At 38.4% G+C, this 20,114-nt stretch overlaps 1 protein-coding gene across 1 annotated transcript in view; it reads right to left on the minus strand.

The window, feature by feature from the left end:
* Positions 1 to 20,114, minus strand: part of LAMB1 (laminin subunit beta 1) — a 1,172,470-nt gene that overhangs the window by 518,571 nt on the left and 633,785 nt on the right. The window contains exons 18-20 of the mRNA XM_044088561.1: positions 15,285 to 15,428; positions 8,301 to 8,532; positions 7,951 to 8,114 (exon numbers count right to left, since the gene is read on the minus strand). Coding sequence (XP_043944496.1) covers positions 7,951 to 8,114; positions 8,301 to 8,532; positions 15,285 to 15,428 — 540 coding nt within the window. The remainder of the gene's footprint in view (positions 1 to 7,950; positions 8,115 to 8,300; positions 8,533 to 15,284; positions 15,429 to 20,114) is intronic.

Raw genomic sequence — 20,114 nt, forward strand, 5'->3', positions numbered from 1 at the left:
CCCAACACAGAAAGGCCTGTGGGCTCAGAAGCCCACAAACAGTCTAGACTACTTACAGGAAAGGCAGAAACAAGCTTAAAATTTTTTTTTCTTTCCCAGATGCTCTCTTTGTACACAGTAGGAATACCTGAAATCAGAATATGATCTCACTGCACTCAGTTGAGTGAGCAAATGAGATGAGCCCAGAAGGAGTATCCAAACACAAATTTACAAGAGGGGTGGGCAGTTTCAAAGCCACCAAGATTAACACCAAAACAAAACCAGGGAAGGTGGGTAGGGAACTAACTGAAAAAGAGTCAAAACTTCCAGTTCAGTTAATATTCAATGCAACACAAATAAATCAATTAAAATGCTGTATTATTTGAAAAAGGTGCTGATAAAAGGTACTTAAATTCTCTTATACGTCCAGTTGAATACAGCTAGATTTTAGCAGTCCAAAGCTCAGGTTTTAAGCAGAAAATATTCCAAAATGTAGAACTTAAATATGCAGTTAACAGAAGATCAATGAATGAGACTACCCCCGACTGCAATTACTGTCTATGCAGGAATTCTAACAGGCAATAAAATCTAGCAAACACTAACTGAAAAAACAGAGTCAAAACTTCCAGTTCAGTTAATATTCAATATAACACAAATAAATCAATTAAATGCTGTATTATTTGAAAAAGTGCAAATAAAAGGTACTTAAATTATATTATACGTCCAGTTGAATACAGCTAGATCTTAGCCGGCCAAAGCTCAGGTTTTAAGCAGAAAATATTCCAAAATGTACCACTTAAATAGGCTGTAACAGAAGATCAATGAATGAGACTTCCCCCAACTGCAATTACTGTCTATGCAGGAATTCTAACAGGCAATAAAATCTAGCAAACACTAACTGAAAAAACAGAGTCAAAACTTCCAGTTCAGTTAATATTCAATGCAACACAAATAAATCAATTAAAATTCTGTACTATTTGAAAAAAGTGTAGATAAAAGGTACTTAAATTCTCTTATATGTCCAGTTGAATACAGCTAGATCTTAGCCGGCCAAAGCTCAGGTTTTAAGCAGAAAATATTCCAAAATGTACCACTTAAATAGGCTGTAACAGAAGATCAATGAATGAGACTACCCCCAACTGCAATTACTGTCTATGCAGGAATTCTAACAGGCAATAAAATCTAGCAAACACTAACTGAAAAAACAGAGTCAAGACTTCCAGTTCAGTTAATATTCAATATAACACAAATAAATCAATTAAAATGCTGTATTATTTGAAAAAAGTGCAAATAAAAGGTACTTAAATTCTCTTATACGTCCAGTTGAATACAGCTAGATCTTAGCCGGCCAAAGCTCAGGTTTTAAGCAGAAAATATTCCAAAATGTACCACTTAAATAGGCTGTAACAGAAGATCAATGAATGAGACTTCCCCCAACTGCAATTACTGTCTATGCAGGAATTCTAACAAGCAATAAAATCTAGCAAACACTAACTGAAAAAACAGAGTCAAAACTTCCAGTTCAGTTAATATTCAATGCAACACAAATAAATCAATTAAAATTCTGTACTATTTGAAAAAAGTGTAGATAAAAGGTACTTAAATTCTCTTATATGTCCAGTTGAATACAGATAGATCTTAGATGGCCAAAGTTCAGGTTTTAAGCAGAAAATATTCTAAGATGTAGAACGTAAATAGGCAGCTAACAGAAGATCAATGAATGAGACTACCCCGACTGCAATTACTGTCTATAACGGAATTCTAACAGGCAATAAAATCTAGCAAACACTAACTGAAAAAACAGAGTCAAAACTTCCAGTTTAGTTAATATTCAATGTAACACAAATAAATCAATTAAAATGCTGTATTATTTGAAAAAAGTGCAGATAAAAGGTACTTAAATTCTCTTATACATCCAGTTGAATACAGCTGGATCTTAGCCTGCCAAAGCTCAGGTTTTAAGCAGAAAATATTCCAAAATGTACCACTTAAATAGGCAGTAACAGAATATCAAGGAATCAGACTATCTCCACCTGCAATTACTGTCTATGCAGGAATTCTAACAGGCAATAAATTATAGAAAACAATAACTGAAAAAAACAGACTCAAAACTTCCAGTTCAGATAATATTCAATGCAACACAAATAAATCAATTAAAATGCTGTATTATTTGAAAAAAGAGCACATAAAAGGCACTTAAATTCTCTTATACGTCCAGTTGAATACAGCTAGATCTTAGATGGCCAAAGTTCAGGTTTTAAGCAGAAAATATTCCAAGATGTAGAACGTAAATAGGCAGCTAACAGAAGATCAATGAATGAGACTACCCCCGACTGCAATTACTGTCTATAAAGGAATTCTAACAGGCAATAAAATCTAGCAAACACTAACTGAAAAAACAGAGTCAAAACTTCTAGTTTAGTTAATATTCAATGTAACACAAATAAATCAATTAAAATGCTGTATTATTTGAAAAAAGTGCAAATAAAAGGTACTTAAATTCTCTTATACGTCCAGTTGAATACAGCTAGATCTTAACCGGCCAAAGCTCAGGTTTTAAGCAGAAAATATTCCAAGATGTAGAACGTAAATAGGCAGCTAACAGAAGATCAATGAATGAGACTACCCCCAACTGCAATTACTGTCTATGTAGGAATTCTAACAGGCAATAAAATCTAGCAAACACTAACTGAAAAAACAGAGTCAAAACTTCCAGTTCAGTTAATATTCAATGCAACACAAATAAATCAATTACAATGCTGTATTATTTGAAAAAATTGCAGATAAAAGGTACTTAAATTCTCTTATATGTCCAGTTGAATACAGCTAGCACTTAGCCGGCCAAAGCTCAGGTTTTAAGCCTGAGATTTATATTTCTTATTGTTCAGAAAATACATCTTGATGCAAAATCTGTCATTCTAATAATTTCTTAAGTGAATTGAAGTAATATTTAAAAAAATGTCTCTGCCTTTGTTCCTTTGACCTCCCCACATTATTTTTGTCCAGAATCCTTAATCAACAACATTGAGAGGTACATGTTCTTCAGGCAGGAATCTTGAAGAACATCAGCTTGGCAGTTCACCTTCTGTTTTTTTTTCTTACCCTGAATAGACAAGACAAATGTGCTGTACATTTTGAACACTGACACTGCACCAATGCCACAACATTTTATGTCAATCTGTTATTATTATAGTGAGTCCTTGGGAGACAGGTTGAAGGAGCCATTCCAACTAAGCCATAACAACACTGTTTTTTTTTTCCAAAACACATTTATCCAGGCAGAAAACTGCACTTTGCTGTACTTTTAAGGGTTATTTCAACTCTGCTTTTTTGCAGGATGTGCAGCTGTACAGGGGTCTTGTGCTCTGTGGGGCCCTATACTGAACTGTTTTAATTGCTTTTGATTACATGTAACTGAGCATCAGACTTTGCTAATTCATTTTAGTGTCAGGAGTTATGCTTCATATGACCCTTGGTTGTACATATTGCACAATTAAAGGGAACATTGATCATCAGGTTATAAGTGCTAGTACTGGGCTTGCAAGCTCTGAATGCAGGATCTAACAAAAAGGCCAAATCACTATTAGAAATGAAGATAAACCCAATCATGGAACTCATCAGTAAGGGTCCCAGATGTTACATATAACCATATTACGAACTAACATTTGTGAGAAATAACTGTAAAGTTGATGTAGGACAAACCAAATCAAAGTCTTCAAATAATGACAGTAGCATGAGGTTAAAGATGAGCTGTAGACAGGGCCTAATTAGGCAGGGCTTCTAACACGGAAAAAAATCTGTAGACACTAGCTATCACCTGATTCACTTGAACAGTCTGGACAACAGGACATGGATGACAACTGACATTTTAGTAACACAGGAGTCATTATATGGCATTAAATTTAAATGCATGTGACAGATCAACAATTACGTCTGAACTTTGCAAATGTTTTCTTAGAAGACAATAGCTTCTTATCAGATGAGAGAGAGCTGCTAGTGAGAGTCCTGACTCTTCAAAAAATGAACTGTCATTCAAAAAGAAAAGCAGGAAATTACACCTTTCTACCATTTCTACATGGAGACAAAGACCTGCACCCCCCATATCAAGGTCTGCACCTCCTACTATTATATAGCAAAAATCAGATTACTGGATTTTGGAGAAAAGGGAATACTCTGAGGTGCTGCATCCTCAGATTTAGAGTATATCACCTTCATTTGCACTTTTGCAACAATTCTGGGGAGTGCAGACATGGCTCTTACAGTTTTCAATAAGTGATCATACAGAAAAATAGCTCATGTTTTCTCTTCTTCATTCATAACTGAATCTTCCTACCCTTGCTCATCTGATTTGGCTATAAGACAACTTGCACTCACAGCATAATAAATTTTGGCAGACAGAAAATATGAATCCTACTACGCACACTTCTACTCTTGAATCTAGCATGAAATAACATGCGGTGTTACATCTGACCCTAAATTAATCAGGCCAGAGCCACTCTGAATGTTTGTCATTTCAAAGGAGTTTGTAATTCGGATTCAGAAAACAAACACACTGCTCTGCAGTTAGTAGCATTCTTTTTATTTTTTTCAAAACAATATGAAACATTGGTCATCCACACTGCTCAAAACACAAAAACATGGCCTAAAGAAACACCTACTTTGTTGGTCTTGTTTGTTACACAACTGGATAATCTGGGGTATTAAGATGGGTTTTATGCCAAAAGCTTCAGCCAACACCTCAAACATTCAGTCTTTAAACCATAATGTTAAAGAAACTTCTTTCATTCTTCTGAAGACACAGAAAGATAAGATGAAGGTGTTTTGCAAACAATATTTCTTATCATGTTATAGCCTCTTCAGTAGAGGCATACACTACTCGTAGTCTCACTTTGACAGTCCTGGTGACCTCAGGTCAATTTTTACAGATGTCCACTCAATGTACAGTAGAGTTACAAGTACAGGTAGTAGTGGTTCAACCAGCGAATATTGGGATTGAAATTTATTCCATTTAGCTATTCAATTTCAACTCCGACTTCTACAAAACTATCTTTTGGTGGAACTGGTTTGATTTCACATCCACTTGTAGATACTTTCAAATTAAAGTTGGCAGTATTTTCATTGCCATTCCAACTCCTACTATAACAGGAGATTAAAAATAACATTACTTGGAAAAGCTTTAGCATTTTAATAATGACTCATGGTAGTTCTTTACTGGATGATTATTAGCAGGAATTATACTGTTTTACAGCCAAAATAAATTAAAAAGGAGGACTTGGCAAGCCTGAAGGAATAGTCTACAACCTGGCAACTTAATCTCAATGCAAAAACGAAGTATGGAACTGAAGGGGAAGTAGCAAAAACAACAAAACAGGGAAGGGACTAGGAGGTAGTCGTATATCTAATGGCATGGAAGCAATACAAGTAGGCAGCTACAAAAGTCAGTGGAATAACTGGATGTATAAAAAGGATCAACAAGATGTTATGCCTTTATTAAAGACAACTGGTGCTAAGCACAATTTTGGGAACCTCTTCTTCATATGGACATTAAGAATAAGCAGGCCATGGGAGGGAAACAAATATGGTCCTTGGTCTGCATTAAAGACATATAGACTAGAACAGATTAAAGTACATAGTTCTTAAGAACAATGAGATGGTATGACAGGCACCATGGGAAAGACATCCAGGAAATATTCAAAACTATGTCAGAAGGTCAGCAGAAGGAAGATGGCATAAACATCCTAAGTGCTTAAAAAAGGAGCACACAAAAGGGGAAAGCACAATACATATGTGGACAACATATTCAGAAAAAAGCAAGACATGAGAACAAAAAGGATACAATATGAACTTGCAACTTAAATAATGCAGGGGAGACAAACAGAAATGTTTTCACAGAAAGGGTGGTATGTGAATGCAGCAGCCATCATGAAGAGGTGTTGCAGTCAAAACCAATGATAGAATCCCAGAAACCACAGGACAGACAGTGAGGGTAGGAAAGTAGCATGCTGGTTAAACAAAATGTATAAATGATCCAAACATTATGGGAAATAAGTGGATGATAAGGATGTAGCAGTCCTTTACTGGTACTAGTATCCATGTTCCTATTTATAAACATGAATTCTGAAACTTTAGAATAAAAACAAACATTCACCTGATGCCTTGCTCTATACAGATAGTGCATTACTCACAAAGGAGAAAACAGCCCTTAGAAAACAAAACTGTTTAAAATGATTAGACTGTTTTAATGGACTACAATAGTTAAGAGTACTTTCTATACCACTGAATGATATCCAGGCATGCACAAGTGAAATATAATGCATATTAATATGAGTTCAGTACTCATCACAGGTAATGGTACTCTGAGCTAATTTAATACATGTCACAATTAAAGACACATACACTAGGGTAAAGTGCATTTTGGGTAAGGGTGCTCACTGTAAGCATACACATTCAAATAATAAAATAATTTCTACAGTTCAATTTCTTGCAAATGGAATTCAATTAGAGGTGGATGCCAGTCCTTTCATCCTGATTTCTAAAGTAGTTAGACATCTCCATATTGGAGCTATGTTTAGAGTATTATTAGGATTCTTGAATGTAAAGTGGAAAGCAGCCTATGTCATATTCTGTTATTCTATATTTTTATATATAACAAGACACTACCAACAACTGCATTTAGTACTCCTGAGGAAGACATTCAGAGCAAACTAAAGGAAAGCTGCAGCAGAAGAAGGCAGCAGAAACATCCTAGATGCTTAACAAGATCAGAAGGGTAAAAAAAAATATTCCAGCCAAGAAGCCCACCTCAAGAGTGGAACCCCCAAACACAGCTAGGGGACACCACCTTTCCACCCACTAAAACAGCATCAAAGCACTTAGCTACCCAAGGGAAAACCTGGACTTAGACAAGGAAGGTGGATTACAGCACACCATGGCAAAATCTGCACTGCTTCTAACAGTATACCCAGTCTGTAGTGTTTACAGAAGGTGTGAAGGTAATCATTGTTACTGCCAGACAGTTACTCTGAACTGACATGTTCCAAATTAATTCTGCTCTAGGGAAGTGTGCCCAACTCCCTCCAGCTCTTAACCATCATGGTCACAGGAAAAGATAATACAGCTATCCAGCCATATAGAATTTACTTAGACAAAAAGCTGACCAAACTGCCTGAAATCTCTGCTTTACCTGTGTACCACCACAGTTGCTTGTGTACATCTGTCATGTACATAACTCCGTCCATTCTTGTTAAGGGAATTTCAGTAAAAGAGGTAACTGAATGGATTCATTCACATCAAGCCCTAAGACTACTTTAGGTATGCAGAAAGCATCTGTCCTAACCAGGTCCCATAGCGCAGGGGCATAACACCATGATTGCACCCCAGACAACCCATGTCTGACAAGCAACACTGGTACTAATGGGACTGACTGGTGGGGAAATGAGAGTCAATGGTCAATGCCCACTCATCCATCCTGTGGGGAAAGATGCAGCTTGGCTCACAGTATTGGCAACATCTGCATAAATGCTAGAATAACAAGATTTGTGTTAGCATGTGTTTTCTGTGTAATATGAAGTCTGGAACTCAAATGTATGTCATTATTTAGTGACTTAAATACTCAGTTATTTTTCAGAAAAACACATTTTATGAGGAACAGACCATAAATTTGAGTCAACCATCAGGCCATTCTGTGAAAATGCTTACAGTTGAGATCTATGATCATGACCTAGAATGCATAACACAACACAACACAACACATGTAAAGAAGCTTTTTGTTAAATTTACTGTCATTTAATGGTCTGAAACAGAGTATGATCTAGAGGAGGATACTGCTCTTCTGTATGAATAAAAAAATGTATAATCTCTACAAAGAACTGAAAATATACTCTGCAGTACTTCTTCAGCAGATTTATATATAGCTGAGTAATTTGGGAAACACATGACTTAGTATGTAAATGTAAAGTTCAGCACAACTACCTGTATAGCCAGGGTTGCAGGAACAAATAACTTGCAGAGAATTGAGATCTTGAAAACAGCCACTGGCAAACTGACGTGCACTGTCTGGGCCATCAGGACAAGGACAAGGACGGCAGTGATCTCCTGAGCCTAGAACAGGGTCTCCGTAGTATCCGGGCAGGCACCTAAATGATAAACCATGCAAATTCTTATAACGTGCTTAATGTACCCTTGGCAGATGTAATGTCATGATGAAAAAATTACTTTCTGATCTTTCTTGAAGAGACTGACAGGCACAGTTTACATTGTTTTATTTTTTAAATTCAAATATAAACATGCCAGACAGAAACAAACAATACAATTAAGGGTACCTTTCACAATGCCGTCCAGTAGTATGTTCTCTGCAACTAATACATTCTCCAGTGTGTGGATGGCAGACATCCGTATGGCCATTGCACTGGCACAAGCGGCAGTTAGGGAAAGCCCAGTGACCTGGAAGGCATTGATCACACTGACGACCATATGCACCATGAACACAGCGGCACTGACCAGTAGCAGGGTGGCAGAAAGAATCAACCGAGCCTTGCCTGTTACATTCACAAGCTGCGAAAGAAAAAAACTAAAATAATTCTTTCATTCTTTAAATCTTAATCATACAACGTTAATCACAAACACTTACCATGTTAAACAAATCAACAGTACATCCCCTCTCAACTCAATCTTCCTATCATTGATTAAAAAACTTGAACAATAAATGATCCTGAAATGTACTTTATGAGTTATTTTAGCACATACAAGGGTTTCTTTTGCATTCTGTCCATGGGTGATAGTATACAGGTATATAGTATAAAAGCTTTATACAATATTTTCTTGTTCTTGTCTACTGATCAACTGAGGGTAATGACCTATAAGGAACTTGTTCTGATGTGACACCGGCAACAAAAAATATGTGACTTAAGGGTGCCAATTATGATACTTAAGCAGGGAGCAACCAGAAAAAGAAAAGCTAACTACAAAGTAGGAAATCTGTTTAAGAATGAAGAATGACAACATACCAAATTAAAGGGAAAATAAGCTTTTGCTTAAGTAATCATGGGTGAAGGACTTCCAAATAAAGATGTCTACAATCAGTACCAAGTCAGATGCCAAAACAAGCGAGGAGAAAATGATTAGATAGCTAAGGTTCAGGAATCAGGATTACCTTCCATGCCTTTCTGCAGCTATCAAACAAAACAGCATTTCTTAGTCACACAAAGCACCACATAGAAATATGACAGCTAAATGCTTTTAATTGTGTTGAATATTTAGTAACTCATGAATTCGATATGTCAAAGATCAATAACATGACTAATACAAAACAATTGTCTTACAGAGTCAGAAAAACGTATCTTCCATCAAATACTTACATATCTATGTGCCTGGCTAGATTAAAGCCTTAACTTTAAACACCATAGTCATATTACCAAAACTAAAATTAACAAGCTTCCTTTTTGGGCCAAGAAAGCATCTCACTTCCTCCTCCCAGAAGGAAAAATGTTAATCAGGAAAAATGCACTCCTTGCTCGACTCAAACATTGGCAACCCATTATTGCAGCAGTCCCTGAAAAATCCTATTTTTTCTACAACCCACTCTTAATAGTTATCTGTAGATTCACTACTTTATTCTCTTAAAAAGACTATCTCTACCCTAACTGAAGTAAAATGGTGCCTTATAAACAGTCACCCTACCAGTGGCCTCTCTTACCTACAATTAATTGTGAACTCCTTCCTCTTCTTTGCCAGCAGACTGACTAACATATCCCCTGCTATGACCTTAGTGTTCACTCACTATTTCCACCAATTCCTTACACATTCCGCTTTATAAATTACACTGCACAGACCATTCCTTTTCAGTAATGACTTCTCAAAGTTGTGCATACATCCCAACAAACATGAAATCCACTTCTCCATATCCTAAATTCAGACACAGCCTCAAAAAATAGCTACTTAAGGAAACCCAGTGCAAAAGTATTACAGCAACAGCAGCATCTAATAATCTGTAACACTCATTAGTTACGTTTAATTGTGACATAATGGCCTACTGCTCATCTTATCACTGATAAGGGAGCTGATCAAGCTCTCCCCACCATTCCTTCTCCAAATGTTGTAATTAGTTTTATACCCGGGCCTCAACATTTTAAACCTACTGTTATACCCAGGCCTCCAAATGTTATAATTACTTTTATACCCAGGTCTCCACTGTCTTTCTCTTTAATAGCACACTCACTCTCTACCCCATCAACAATTTCTTTTATATCCACCATCTCCACATTTTCCTTTCTTTTGAATTCTTTCCTTTTTTTTCTTTTTACTTTTTTGTCTCTTCTATTAACCAAGAGGAGAAATGGTGAACTATAAAACTTGGCAACTCTCTGGTAGTTGGCACAGAAGGTAGCTGTGAGCTGTAGCTCCTGTGGTATGGCATTTGATCCCTCAGCTCTCACTTGCACACTGTGTGACCTTGAGTGTGTCAACAAAACCTGGTTAACCAATTGCTACTGTTAATCTTCTTCTTTCGGCTTTTCCCGGTTAGGGGTCGCCACAGCGGATCACCTGTCCGCTCATGATTGGCAGTAGAGTTTTACGGTGTCGAGTTGCCAGCCCGGCGCCCAACCTTCCACAGAAGGCACATGCACACACTCATGCCTAGGGCCAATTTAGAGTGTCCAATCCACCTACAGCATGTCTTTGGGATGTGGGAGGACGGAGCACCCGGAGGAAACCCACGCGACCACAGGGAGGACATGCAGACTCTGCACAAAAGGCACCCCAGCCGAGGATCGAACCGGAGAACCTCTTGCTGTTAGGCGACAACGCTAACCACTGCACCACCATAATATAATCCTCCACAGCTTTACTGCATGTTTCAAGAAACTCCACTCAAAGTTATTTTACTGCAAGGGTATGTTTCATTATGTGCTAGCAATTCAGTGATGCTTGATACTGGTGTCATTTGTAAATTTTCTTTGCTATTCCATTTTGTTTTTCTGTTTAGTTCCTATGCTGAATCTGAAAATGGCCTATTTAGATCAGTGTTCCACCCAGGTTGGCAAATGAAAAATAAAATAAAATACATCCAGGCATAACTGTCACACACATAAGCTACAAGAAACAAACTCATAATGCAAAAATACTCAATGAGAATAGTTTTACTTTTAAGGTTTCAGTAAACCCTTACACTGAAACTTATTCAAACTGAAAAAATACTTCAGTCAAAGCATTATTTTTCTACCTTCCAATCATTTCATACCCCCCACACTTCAATGATTTATTAGTTCAAACAGAAGACAGGAAAACATATTAAGAGGGCAAGATGTGTGCATGCCCATACCCACCCACACACCTGTGCACGTGCGCGCGCACACACACACACACACACACACACACACAAAATAAATCTATATAATTAAAAATGATCTGTTGCAAAAATATTTTAAACAAAATCTAATTTTCCCAGTTTTATTGCTTTCAAAACAAGAAAGGGTGAACACTCTGCTGATACCAAGCTGCTGACAACAGGATATGGCAAGTTGTCTGAGTCTGAATTAGTTCTTTTACATGGTTTACTTCTAGGTATAGGCTCTTCAGTTTCTTCTTTGAAACTGGATAGTTAGACAGGCTTAGTAACGTCCACCAACCATTATTAAAAATGTGAAGAGAAACGTGCCCAAATAAATCAAATGAAGACAACTGTGAAAAAAAGGATTTAAGAAACACTGCATTATCAAATTAATTTGTTAAAAAAAAGGCTTCTGCCAATGTGCTATACACAACTCTCCAGATTCTTTTTCATCACCAGGACATTCATAAAAATTTCCACTTCCCTCCCATCAACACAATGAAATGTCCACTTTGAGTTCCTCCACAGGCAGATTTCCAAGTGGTCCATCACTATATGCAACTGTTTTTCAAGTGGCATCTTCCCATCTTCCACTAGATTATGAAATTTAAGTACCACCCTGTTTACTTCCTGAGTGCCCCATATAAGGGCATTACTTATTTATTTATTTTATTTATTTATTTATCCTTTGTTGACCGGATTAATCACCAGGCTAGTGACCGCTTTTCAGGGAAAACCTGAGGTGGTATTTATACTGCTAGGGGGAACTTCCCCTAGTCTTTTCAATAGGTGCCATGGGATCTTTTACATCCATCTGAGCTACCACCAACCCAAGCTGATGGGACTTTAGTTTAACATCTCATCTGAAGGGTGACAAATTCCAGGGTAAAGAATTCCCCTTATGCTGCACTGTAGTGTCAGCAGTCCCTCAACCTGTTATTCTAGATGCCAGAATGTAAGTCACAAACATTGCAACAGGTCCTCCTTGTTTGACAATCCAAAGGCTATAACCCATTGTTGTCCTCAGCTGAGGAATCCCTGTGTTGCTTGGGAGGGGTCTCATACATAATAGCTCCTAGCAGATTCTATATGCACAAGAAGAAAGATTTTAGCACAGTTATATACATGTATACAGAATCACCCAAGGAAGGAGGTTCCATGCTGTTAAAATTATCTTGTTCATCTGTAATATGTAAAAACATTTTAGGTGGTGAATCACAAGGTTACTAGACTTAACAACAAATACTTTGTGACCAACATGCTAAGCTGTGATTACAAGTGTGTTAATTTTTTTTAAGATCAGCACTGTAGTATCCTGAAAAAAACACTTTTGTCCAAGATACAGTGATTTTAAAGTTAGTATGTTAAAAAAGTTTATTTAGCAATGAAACAGGGAGTTTCAATAGTCACTAATTCACTGTCAGATCAATATTTGGTAGTCTCACCTCTAATGTATGAACTTGAGTCATGGAGCCGAACCACAAGTGTTTCAAAATTTTAAGATACTCCACATAAAATAATCAACATGGTAAGCAAGCAACTCACTCAACTTGCTATCTTTAGTATGCCAACATATGACAGCAAAATTGGCTTGTAATACTTTTACACTGGTTCAAAACATGTTGTCTGACCTTATTTTATTAGTAAAGTAAATTAACTCCGACTACGCAGACAGTTTTAGTTTCCAACATGTCCGCTTACATTTTGCCTCATGGGGAGGACAAATGTAGATATCATAACATAGTTCTATTTCCTGTAAGAAAGCTGATCTAATACCCATGGAGCACTTTTTCCAAAGTTTTTGACAAACACTATTAAGAAGCAATTTTATTGACTCTGAAGAGCATGTGGGGGTGGAATTTTGGAAGCTCTGAATTGTCCAGTACCTCAAGTCACTAGAAAATCTTTACAGACCTAGGCACAATCCCTACAGGTGTATCTTCTAGGTATATACCTGCCTCATGGAAACACACTTTTTGTCCCATGTGTTTAACTTCTTCATAGATTCTGTTTTTCCAGTTACTTAATTCATTTTATTTTGCAATATGAAAAGATATTTCCTCCACTTCCAGCACATCCATTACATAAATTGAGTTTGTTTCATTCTCCATCCACTGATTCAATGCAAAGGTGTTTGACTCTCAACAAAAAGGATGATACTGCAGTACCAGTAATTTCCTCTGTTCTGTTTCTGTATACTGCACATTACATCACTTTTGGCATTTCCCTTTGTCCATTCCTGCACATTGAAGGGTTTCTGTTTTTGGGATGATGCTACTTTCTTTATTCAAATATTTAACAGTCTGCCCTGATACAGGAAGGCAGTTATGACTGTTCCGCACAGGGATAATGCATGGTTTCTGTCTTCTCAGCTTTACATTGTGTATCACTGCTAATATTTTCTGTTTCTTCAACCTTATACTGTGTAATACTGTCAACTGTCCCTGCTACACTCTCACTGATTGTTGTGAGCTTTAATTACAAAATCTGTCACTACCTTTGTTGGGTGCTTCTGATGTGGGCCACTAACATCCAGACAGATCTCCATCACTTTCTTGTGCGTTCCCTTTCCTCAGCCCGTTATGGTGTTCCTCCACACCTATACCTTCGAGTCACAAAAAGGCTATGCTACCCACTGACAATTAACGATCCCCCAGTATGCACAGTCTGCTCATTTGCAGTACACTTGTGTCAGCCTCCTACTTCACCTGTGGGTGTAGCTGCTTACATAAAGCTCCTCACATCCCATAAATGCTCCACATACAGCAAGTAATACACAGATATGCTGTCTTAAGCATGTGATCATTATATCACCATAGTACCTTCAAGTCCAGGTGGGTTATCAGTTAACACTGATGGAAGCTTTAGATTTTGTACATACATCTGATATCCATATACGTGTCTGAGTTCAGTTCCCCTGTACCAGGATGAATGCTACAGCATGTCCTTCTTCTTCAAATGTTCAACTAATTTTTTTTTTTCAGTTTTCATGTGGACTACTACCATAAAAATTGGAGGCACTTTCTAATTAGCAAACACCTTGTGTTACTAGTTCTTACACACGCGCACACACACACACACACACACATACACGAGGAAATAAATATGAAAACATTAACACTTTTCATTAGAAAAGCTTTACATTGTGGCATCAGTAACCCCCAAACCACAAACTAAAGTCATTTTTCACCTCACATCCCAAACATTCTTCAAAGCCAAAAAAGAAAAATATAATAAAGGCTTACTCATGTGCTCACACACACACACACACACACACACACACACACACACACACACACACACACACACACACACACACACACACACACACAATATGCAGTTAAATATAACTTGTACCAGCAGAAATTAAAAACAAATACCAGTAACAGCTTCAGGATAAACTCAATAGAACATTTTGGGGAAATCACTTGCTTTAGTGGATTTTTTTTTTAATGAAAAAGTCAAGAGTCAAAACACTAAGACTGCTCTTACACATAATGGCTGACTGAACAAATCCCCACATGAATTTGGTCTAGATTCATATTTTTAGAAAGACAAAACTTAAAATGGCCTCATACAGCTGTAAGAAGCCTGCCCTTACATTCTTCATCTCATGACATCACAAAACGAGTACATATAGCATGGAAAGGGGAGGCTGCATGACATAACTGTTCTGTAAATGACAATGTGACATGAATTAGAGAAATTAAACATTCTTTACTAAATGAAAAGAAAAAATCATGTGCTTTTCAGTTTTTAAGCTATTACAGAATAAGCACGTTTAAGACAGTATCATAAAATTCAACATATCCCTTATTTAAGCTGTATTTGAAGTAATCTTCTCTTCCTTCAAGCAGTCTCCATGTATTGTATTCAGAGCATATGCTTAAGAAAAGTGCATAAAGAATAAGACTTTAATGGTAAAGTATGTCTACGTTTAGCTAATGTGGATTTTAATATGAAACACATCACTTACGCTTGCAACCATTTGGCCCAAATCCGTATGTGGCAGCAGCGCATCTGTCACAGTTTCTGCCAACTACATTCGGGCGACACTGACACTGTCCTCCATTGGAGTCGCAGACTAAACTTACTGAGCCCTGGGGGTCACACTGGCAAGCTTAAGTGGGTAAAAAATAAACAAAGAATAAATCAATAGAGCTGCTACAATACAAAACATACTGTAATATATAACAAGCATCACATTCTCAAAATACTGTATTGAGTTATTTTCATTCAAAACAGTATTCCACCCTCATACATCAACAGTCTGTACAGTTTAGCTGAAAACATCACAGTCTGATCATACAGAAGCACATCAGTTATCAGTAACTAACCTTAGTTCCAGCATATCTTCTGAAACTCCACTGGCTTTTAATTTGTTTAATAGCCTAGACTGTAAACATATACAATGGTTTCTTCACTTACATAACTCATTTACAAAGTTAATTTAGTTGCAACTTGTCTGTTCTCCTGTGATATGGAAAGTACAGTTGCATAAGGCGTACTTACCTGTAACAGAAGACAGTTGTAGAACGCACTGCCATACTAGCATTTAGGTAGTAAGGCTCAGAGTTCGTCCCACTGTCTGTCTGTCACCTAGCAGTCATGGGACTGCCTTACACACCTACAGACAGGACCCATTCAGTTTTTCTAGGGTCCAGCTGGAAAAGAAGATGGAAACACAAGCTTTGTGAACACCTGTTGTTAAAATCAAAAACCACACAGACACAGACACTCACACACACACACACACACACACACACACACACACACAATTGCTTAGATTTGTGTTACAACAGTGGGTGTAACTAAAAACAATAGCAGAGGACAACCAATGTGCAATAGCTTACTTTGAGACAGGTTGTCCCTTCTTTGCCCCTGTGTAGGGAATAAAAAGCCTTTCAGCCTTCCTGAAGGGTTTTGTTCTATCAAGGTATTACCTGAGCTGCAGGTGCACATGAAATATATGAAGTGTCATCTGTTCCTTATTCATAGGTTCAGAGAAGAATACAGGGAGGTTGACAGACTGATTGAGAGTGAATCCTGCGACCATGTTCGGCATGAAAGAGGGGTTAGTAGGTATCAAAACCCTATCCCTATGGAAAACAAGGTAAACTTGTTCCACCATGAGAGATTGCAGCTCAGAGACTTGTCTTGCGGATGTCAGAGCAGTAAGCAAAACAGTTTTCTACATTAATAGCTTCAGATTGGCCCGAGTGGTAGTTTCAAAGGGTGGTAAGGTCAACTTTTTCCCAGAAACAGATTAAATCCAATGAAGGGGGAATTTGCTTTTGATGGGGTCTCATGTGCACTACTCCTTTCATGAACTATTTTACTAAAAGAGAAGAAAGAGGGGGATCCATTGGCAGACAAGCAGAAATGGCCACTAAATGCATGCATATGGTAAGCCAACCTGAAATAGCTCACACAAACATTTCAAGATAAGAAGGATGTTAACCTCAAGGAACCCTGCGTTCATGTTTAGGCACCACTTAGAAAACATCATCTATTTGTAAAGATAGTAGGTGTTCTGGCCTCCTTTAACAACTGCCGTGCATCCACATATAACAAGTGCCTAAACAGAGTCAAGACTGAATTATCTGGGCTGTGAGTTGTAGATGGTCCAAACTGGGGTTCATTGCTTGCCCCCTTAGATTGTGTGAGCCAATCCAGACTGTGAGGAAGTATGTGATAATTGCCCTTGGCCAATATTATTAGAAGGGAGAACCAAGACTGCCTAGGCCAATAGGGGTCAATACAATGATCTTTGGCATTTCTTTTTGAACTTTCAGAAGTACTTTGTGATCAGTCGAAAGGGTGGAAATGCATACAGGAACATTCCTATCAAAGGTAATGAGAATGCTACTGTCCTCCGAGCATGGATGCAAGGATGTCTGGAAAGAGAATTTCTCCAGTTGTCTGTTTTGAAAGGATGTGAATACATCTGTTTGAGGCATTCCCCACATCTGGACTAGATCCTGGAAAACTACTGCCTTAGGCTTTCACTCATGCAGGTCTGCCTGCTGCAACATTTTGCTCTGATGGGGTGTGTGATGCCTGAAAAGTCAGAGAATGCTGTAAAATCAGCTCCCAGGCCATCATTGCCAACTGGCACAAATGGTATGACCTTGTATCCCCTTGTTTGCTGAGGTACCACATCACTGTGGTGTTGTCCATAACCACAACAAGAGGATCCAGACTCCATAGGTGGTAAAGAACTTTCAAGGTGCGAATCAATGCTAACATTTTCTTGATATTAACATGCTTCCATGGATCCTTGGGCCTCTAAGTGGCCTGCACTTACATTCATATTGACACAGCTCCCCAAGAGAAGTTGGACTAATCTGTCTGGATAGATTGCCCTGGAACAGGTGTGAAGAAGGGAAGTCCTGTATTAATACTCAGCCATGTTTTCCACCACTGTAACTTTCATCACTTTTTTCAGCAGAGAATCATTCAGCAGAGGAGAATTGCAAACTTTCTTAAAAACAACCTCCAGTGCTGGATCAATGGAGGGATGGTCACCACATCTGGGGCCTCATCCTCCAAAACATCATATACAACATCTTCTCAGTATATAAAAACATAGGGGGTTGGGAGGGTGGCCTAATGGTTAAGGTGTTTGCCTTACAAACACAAGGTGCAGGGTTTGAGTCTCACAAGAGATAATTGGCTAAGCTTACAATGGCTCGCAAGGGCAGTTAGCCTTGTACTAACCTATGAACCTATGAACCTAATAATCTAATAAAGGGCAGCACCAGCAAATGCTATTCAATGGAATATAGGTGATGGGTCCAGCAATTTCATATACACTACTGAATTTTTCCTCATGTGAAGACATACCAGTGGTATCATGTGACTTATGGACATCATCAATCCTAAAATTTTAAGAATTCTCTTGCCTAGGTGATTCCTACTGGAGAAATCCTGAAACATCATTTGGTAGGACAAGACCTTGTCTTTGGGAAGAAAGACCATTCTTTTCTTAGTGTCGATTAAGCACCTCAGGAAGATGAGTCTTGCTAGGATGTTAAGCTCGACTTTCCAAGGTTCAACTTGAACCCTAGATGGGAGAGTAAGGTTGAAAAGTACAGTTTTGTACCTACCATAAATGTAGATGTTCGAAAAATTTCAGAACGCCGAACGGCACTCGCAACACTGCTTCTGCATCGGACCATGCGGCAAAAAAGACTGAGGATATGACGTCGGTCATGCGCATTTGTACCCTGACGTTCTGATGTCAGTCAAATGCGCCTTGACCGACGTCAGCCTTATACTCTGATATTCGGGCCGACCGAGGGACAGCGGACTACCCAAGTGTTAGGACTGCAGCAATGTGAGATGAAGAACATCCTTCTACAGCAATTCCAAACACCAAGTCATCCAAGGAAGGAAAAATGTGAATGCCAAGAGTCCAGCAGTGAGCCACTACCACAGCAAGTTATTTGGTAAACACTCGAGATGCTGTGGACATTCTAAAGGTCAGTGCAGAGAACTGATAGTGTGAACCATTGACAAGAAATCTCAGATATCTCCTGAAGTGGTGAGCAATGGGGATATGATGGTATGCATCCCTCAAATCCAGGGTCACCATGAAGCAGTGGTCTGACAGAATGTGAAGCACTGTCTGCAGGATAGCATCTTGAACATGGGGTCCTTAACAAAAGTATTCAGGAAGGACAGGTCCAACTCCGGTCTCCACGACCACTCTTTTTTAGGAACCAGGAAAATTTTGGATTAGAAACCTGTCATTCTTTCTCTCTGATGGAGGGACTGGCTCTATGACCCCTGAGTCCAGCATTTGTCGGAGAAGAGGAAGAAATAACAAACAGAGTCTGGTCTGGAAAGTGAGGGGGAACCGCCCCCCGAACAGAGGTGGATGTCTTTCCACTGCCACCTGTAGTCTCTGCCAATGAAGTAGAGCACCCATCTGTCAGAAACCACTGACTGCCAGGCTAACTTGCTAAGAGCTAACTATTGAGACTAGGCACCCAGTGGAGAACTTGGGAATGATGGGAGCTGAGCCTCAGCAAAGTCATAGGTTGTAAGGGGGGTTATTCTTTTTGGAAAGGAAACAATTTTGTTGGATTTGGTAGAGCTCTCATCCTGCCATTTCCTCTGACTGGGAATTCTGTTTTTTTGGTTGCTGAAAATGATCCTGCTTACTTTAGGAAACTTGGGAATATGGAGCATTTTAGACACACCATCAGTTTACTTCTGTCATCTCAGTGTTTTAGGATCTGATTAGCTGCTGTATCAAATGCGCAATCAGAATCAAATGAAGTATTCATAATCTCATTTTCTAACTCATCAGAAATGTTTTGGCTGTGCAACCAAGCATACCTCCTTACCACAACTAATGTTGCTGCATTTCTACAAACAGTATCAGCACCGTCAAAGGCACTCTTTAAAGCATGTTTAGACACCTGTCGCCTTCAAATAGTCTTTCTTCTCAGCAGGTAATGATGTGGTAAACTCTTCTAAAGTATACATAAATCTTAACACAAGCTTCCACAAAAGATACTGGTAGTTAAACACTTAAAAAAACTACTGTATTGGACTGTGCCAGCTTCTTTCCCTGAGATTCTTGGCACTTTCCAAGTTTATCTTGAGGGACTGAGATTGAAGAGGATATGGTCTTTTTATTGGAGAAGGTCAAAGGGGATACAGAAACATGGTAAGCAAAAAGGGGGACTTGGAGACCAAGCATGGCCAAGTAAACCCCGAATGTCTTAAATACTTTTTTCAGCAGAGAATCATTCAGCAGAGGAGAATTGCAAACTTTCTTAAAAACAACCTCCAG

Source organism: Protopterus annectens, chromosome 11.part0, assembly GCF_019279795.1.
Source record: "Protopterus annectens isolate FY-2018-M chromosome 11.part0, PAN1.0, whole genome shotgun sequence".
Lineage (NCBI taxonomy): Eukaryota > Metazoa > Chordata > Ceratodontiformes > Protopteridae > Protopterus > Protopterus annectens.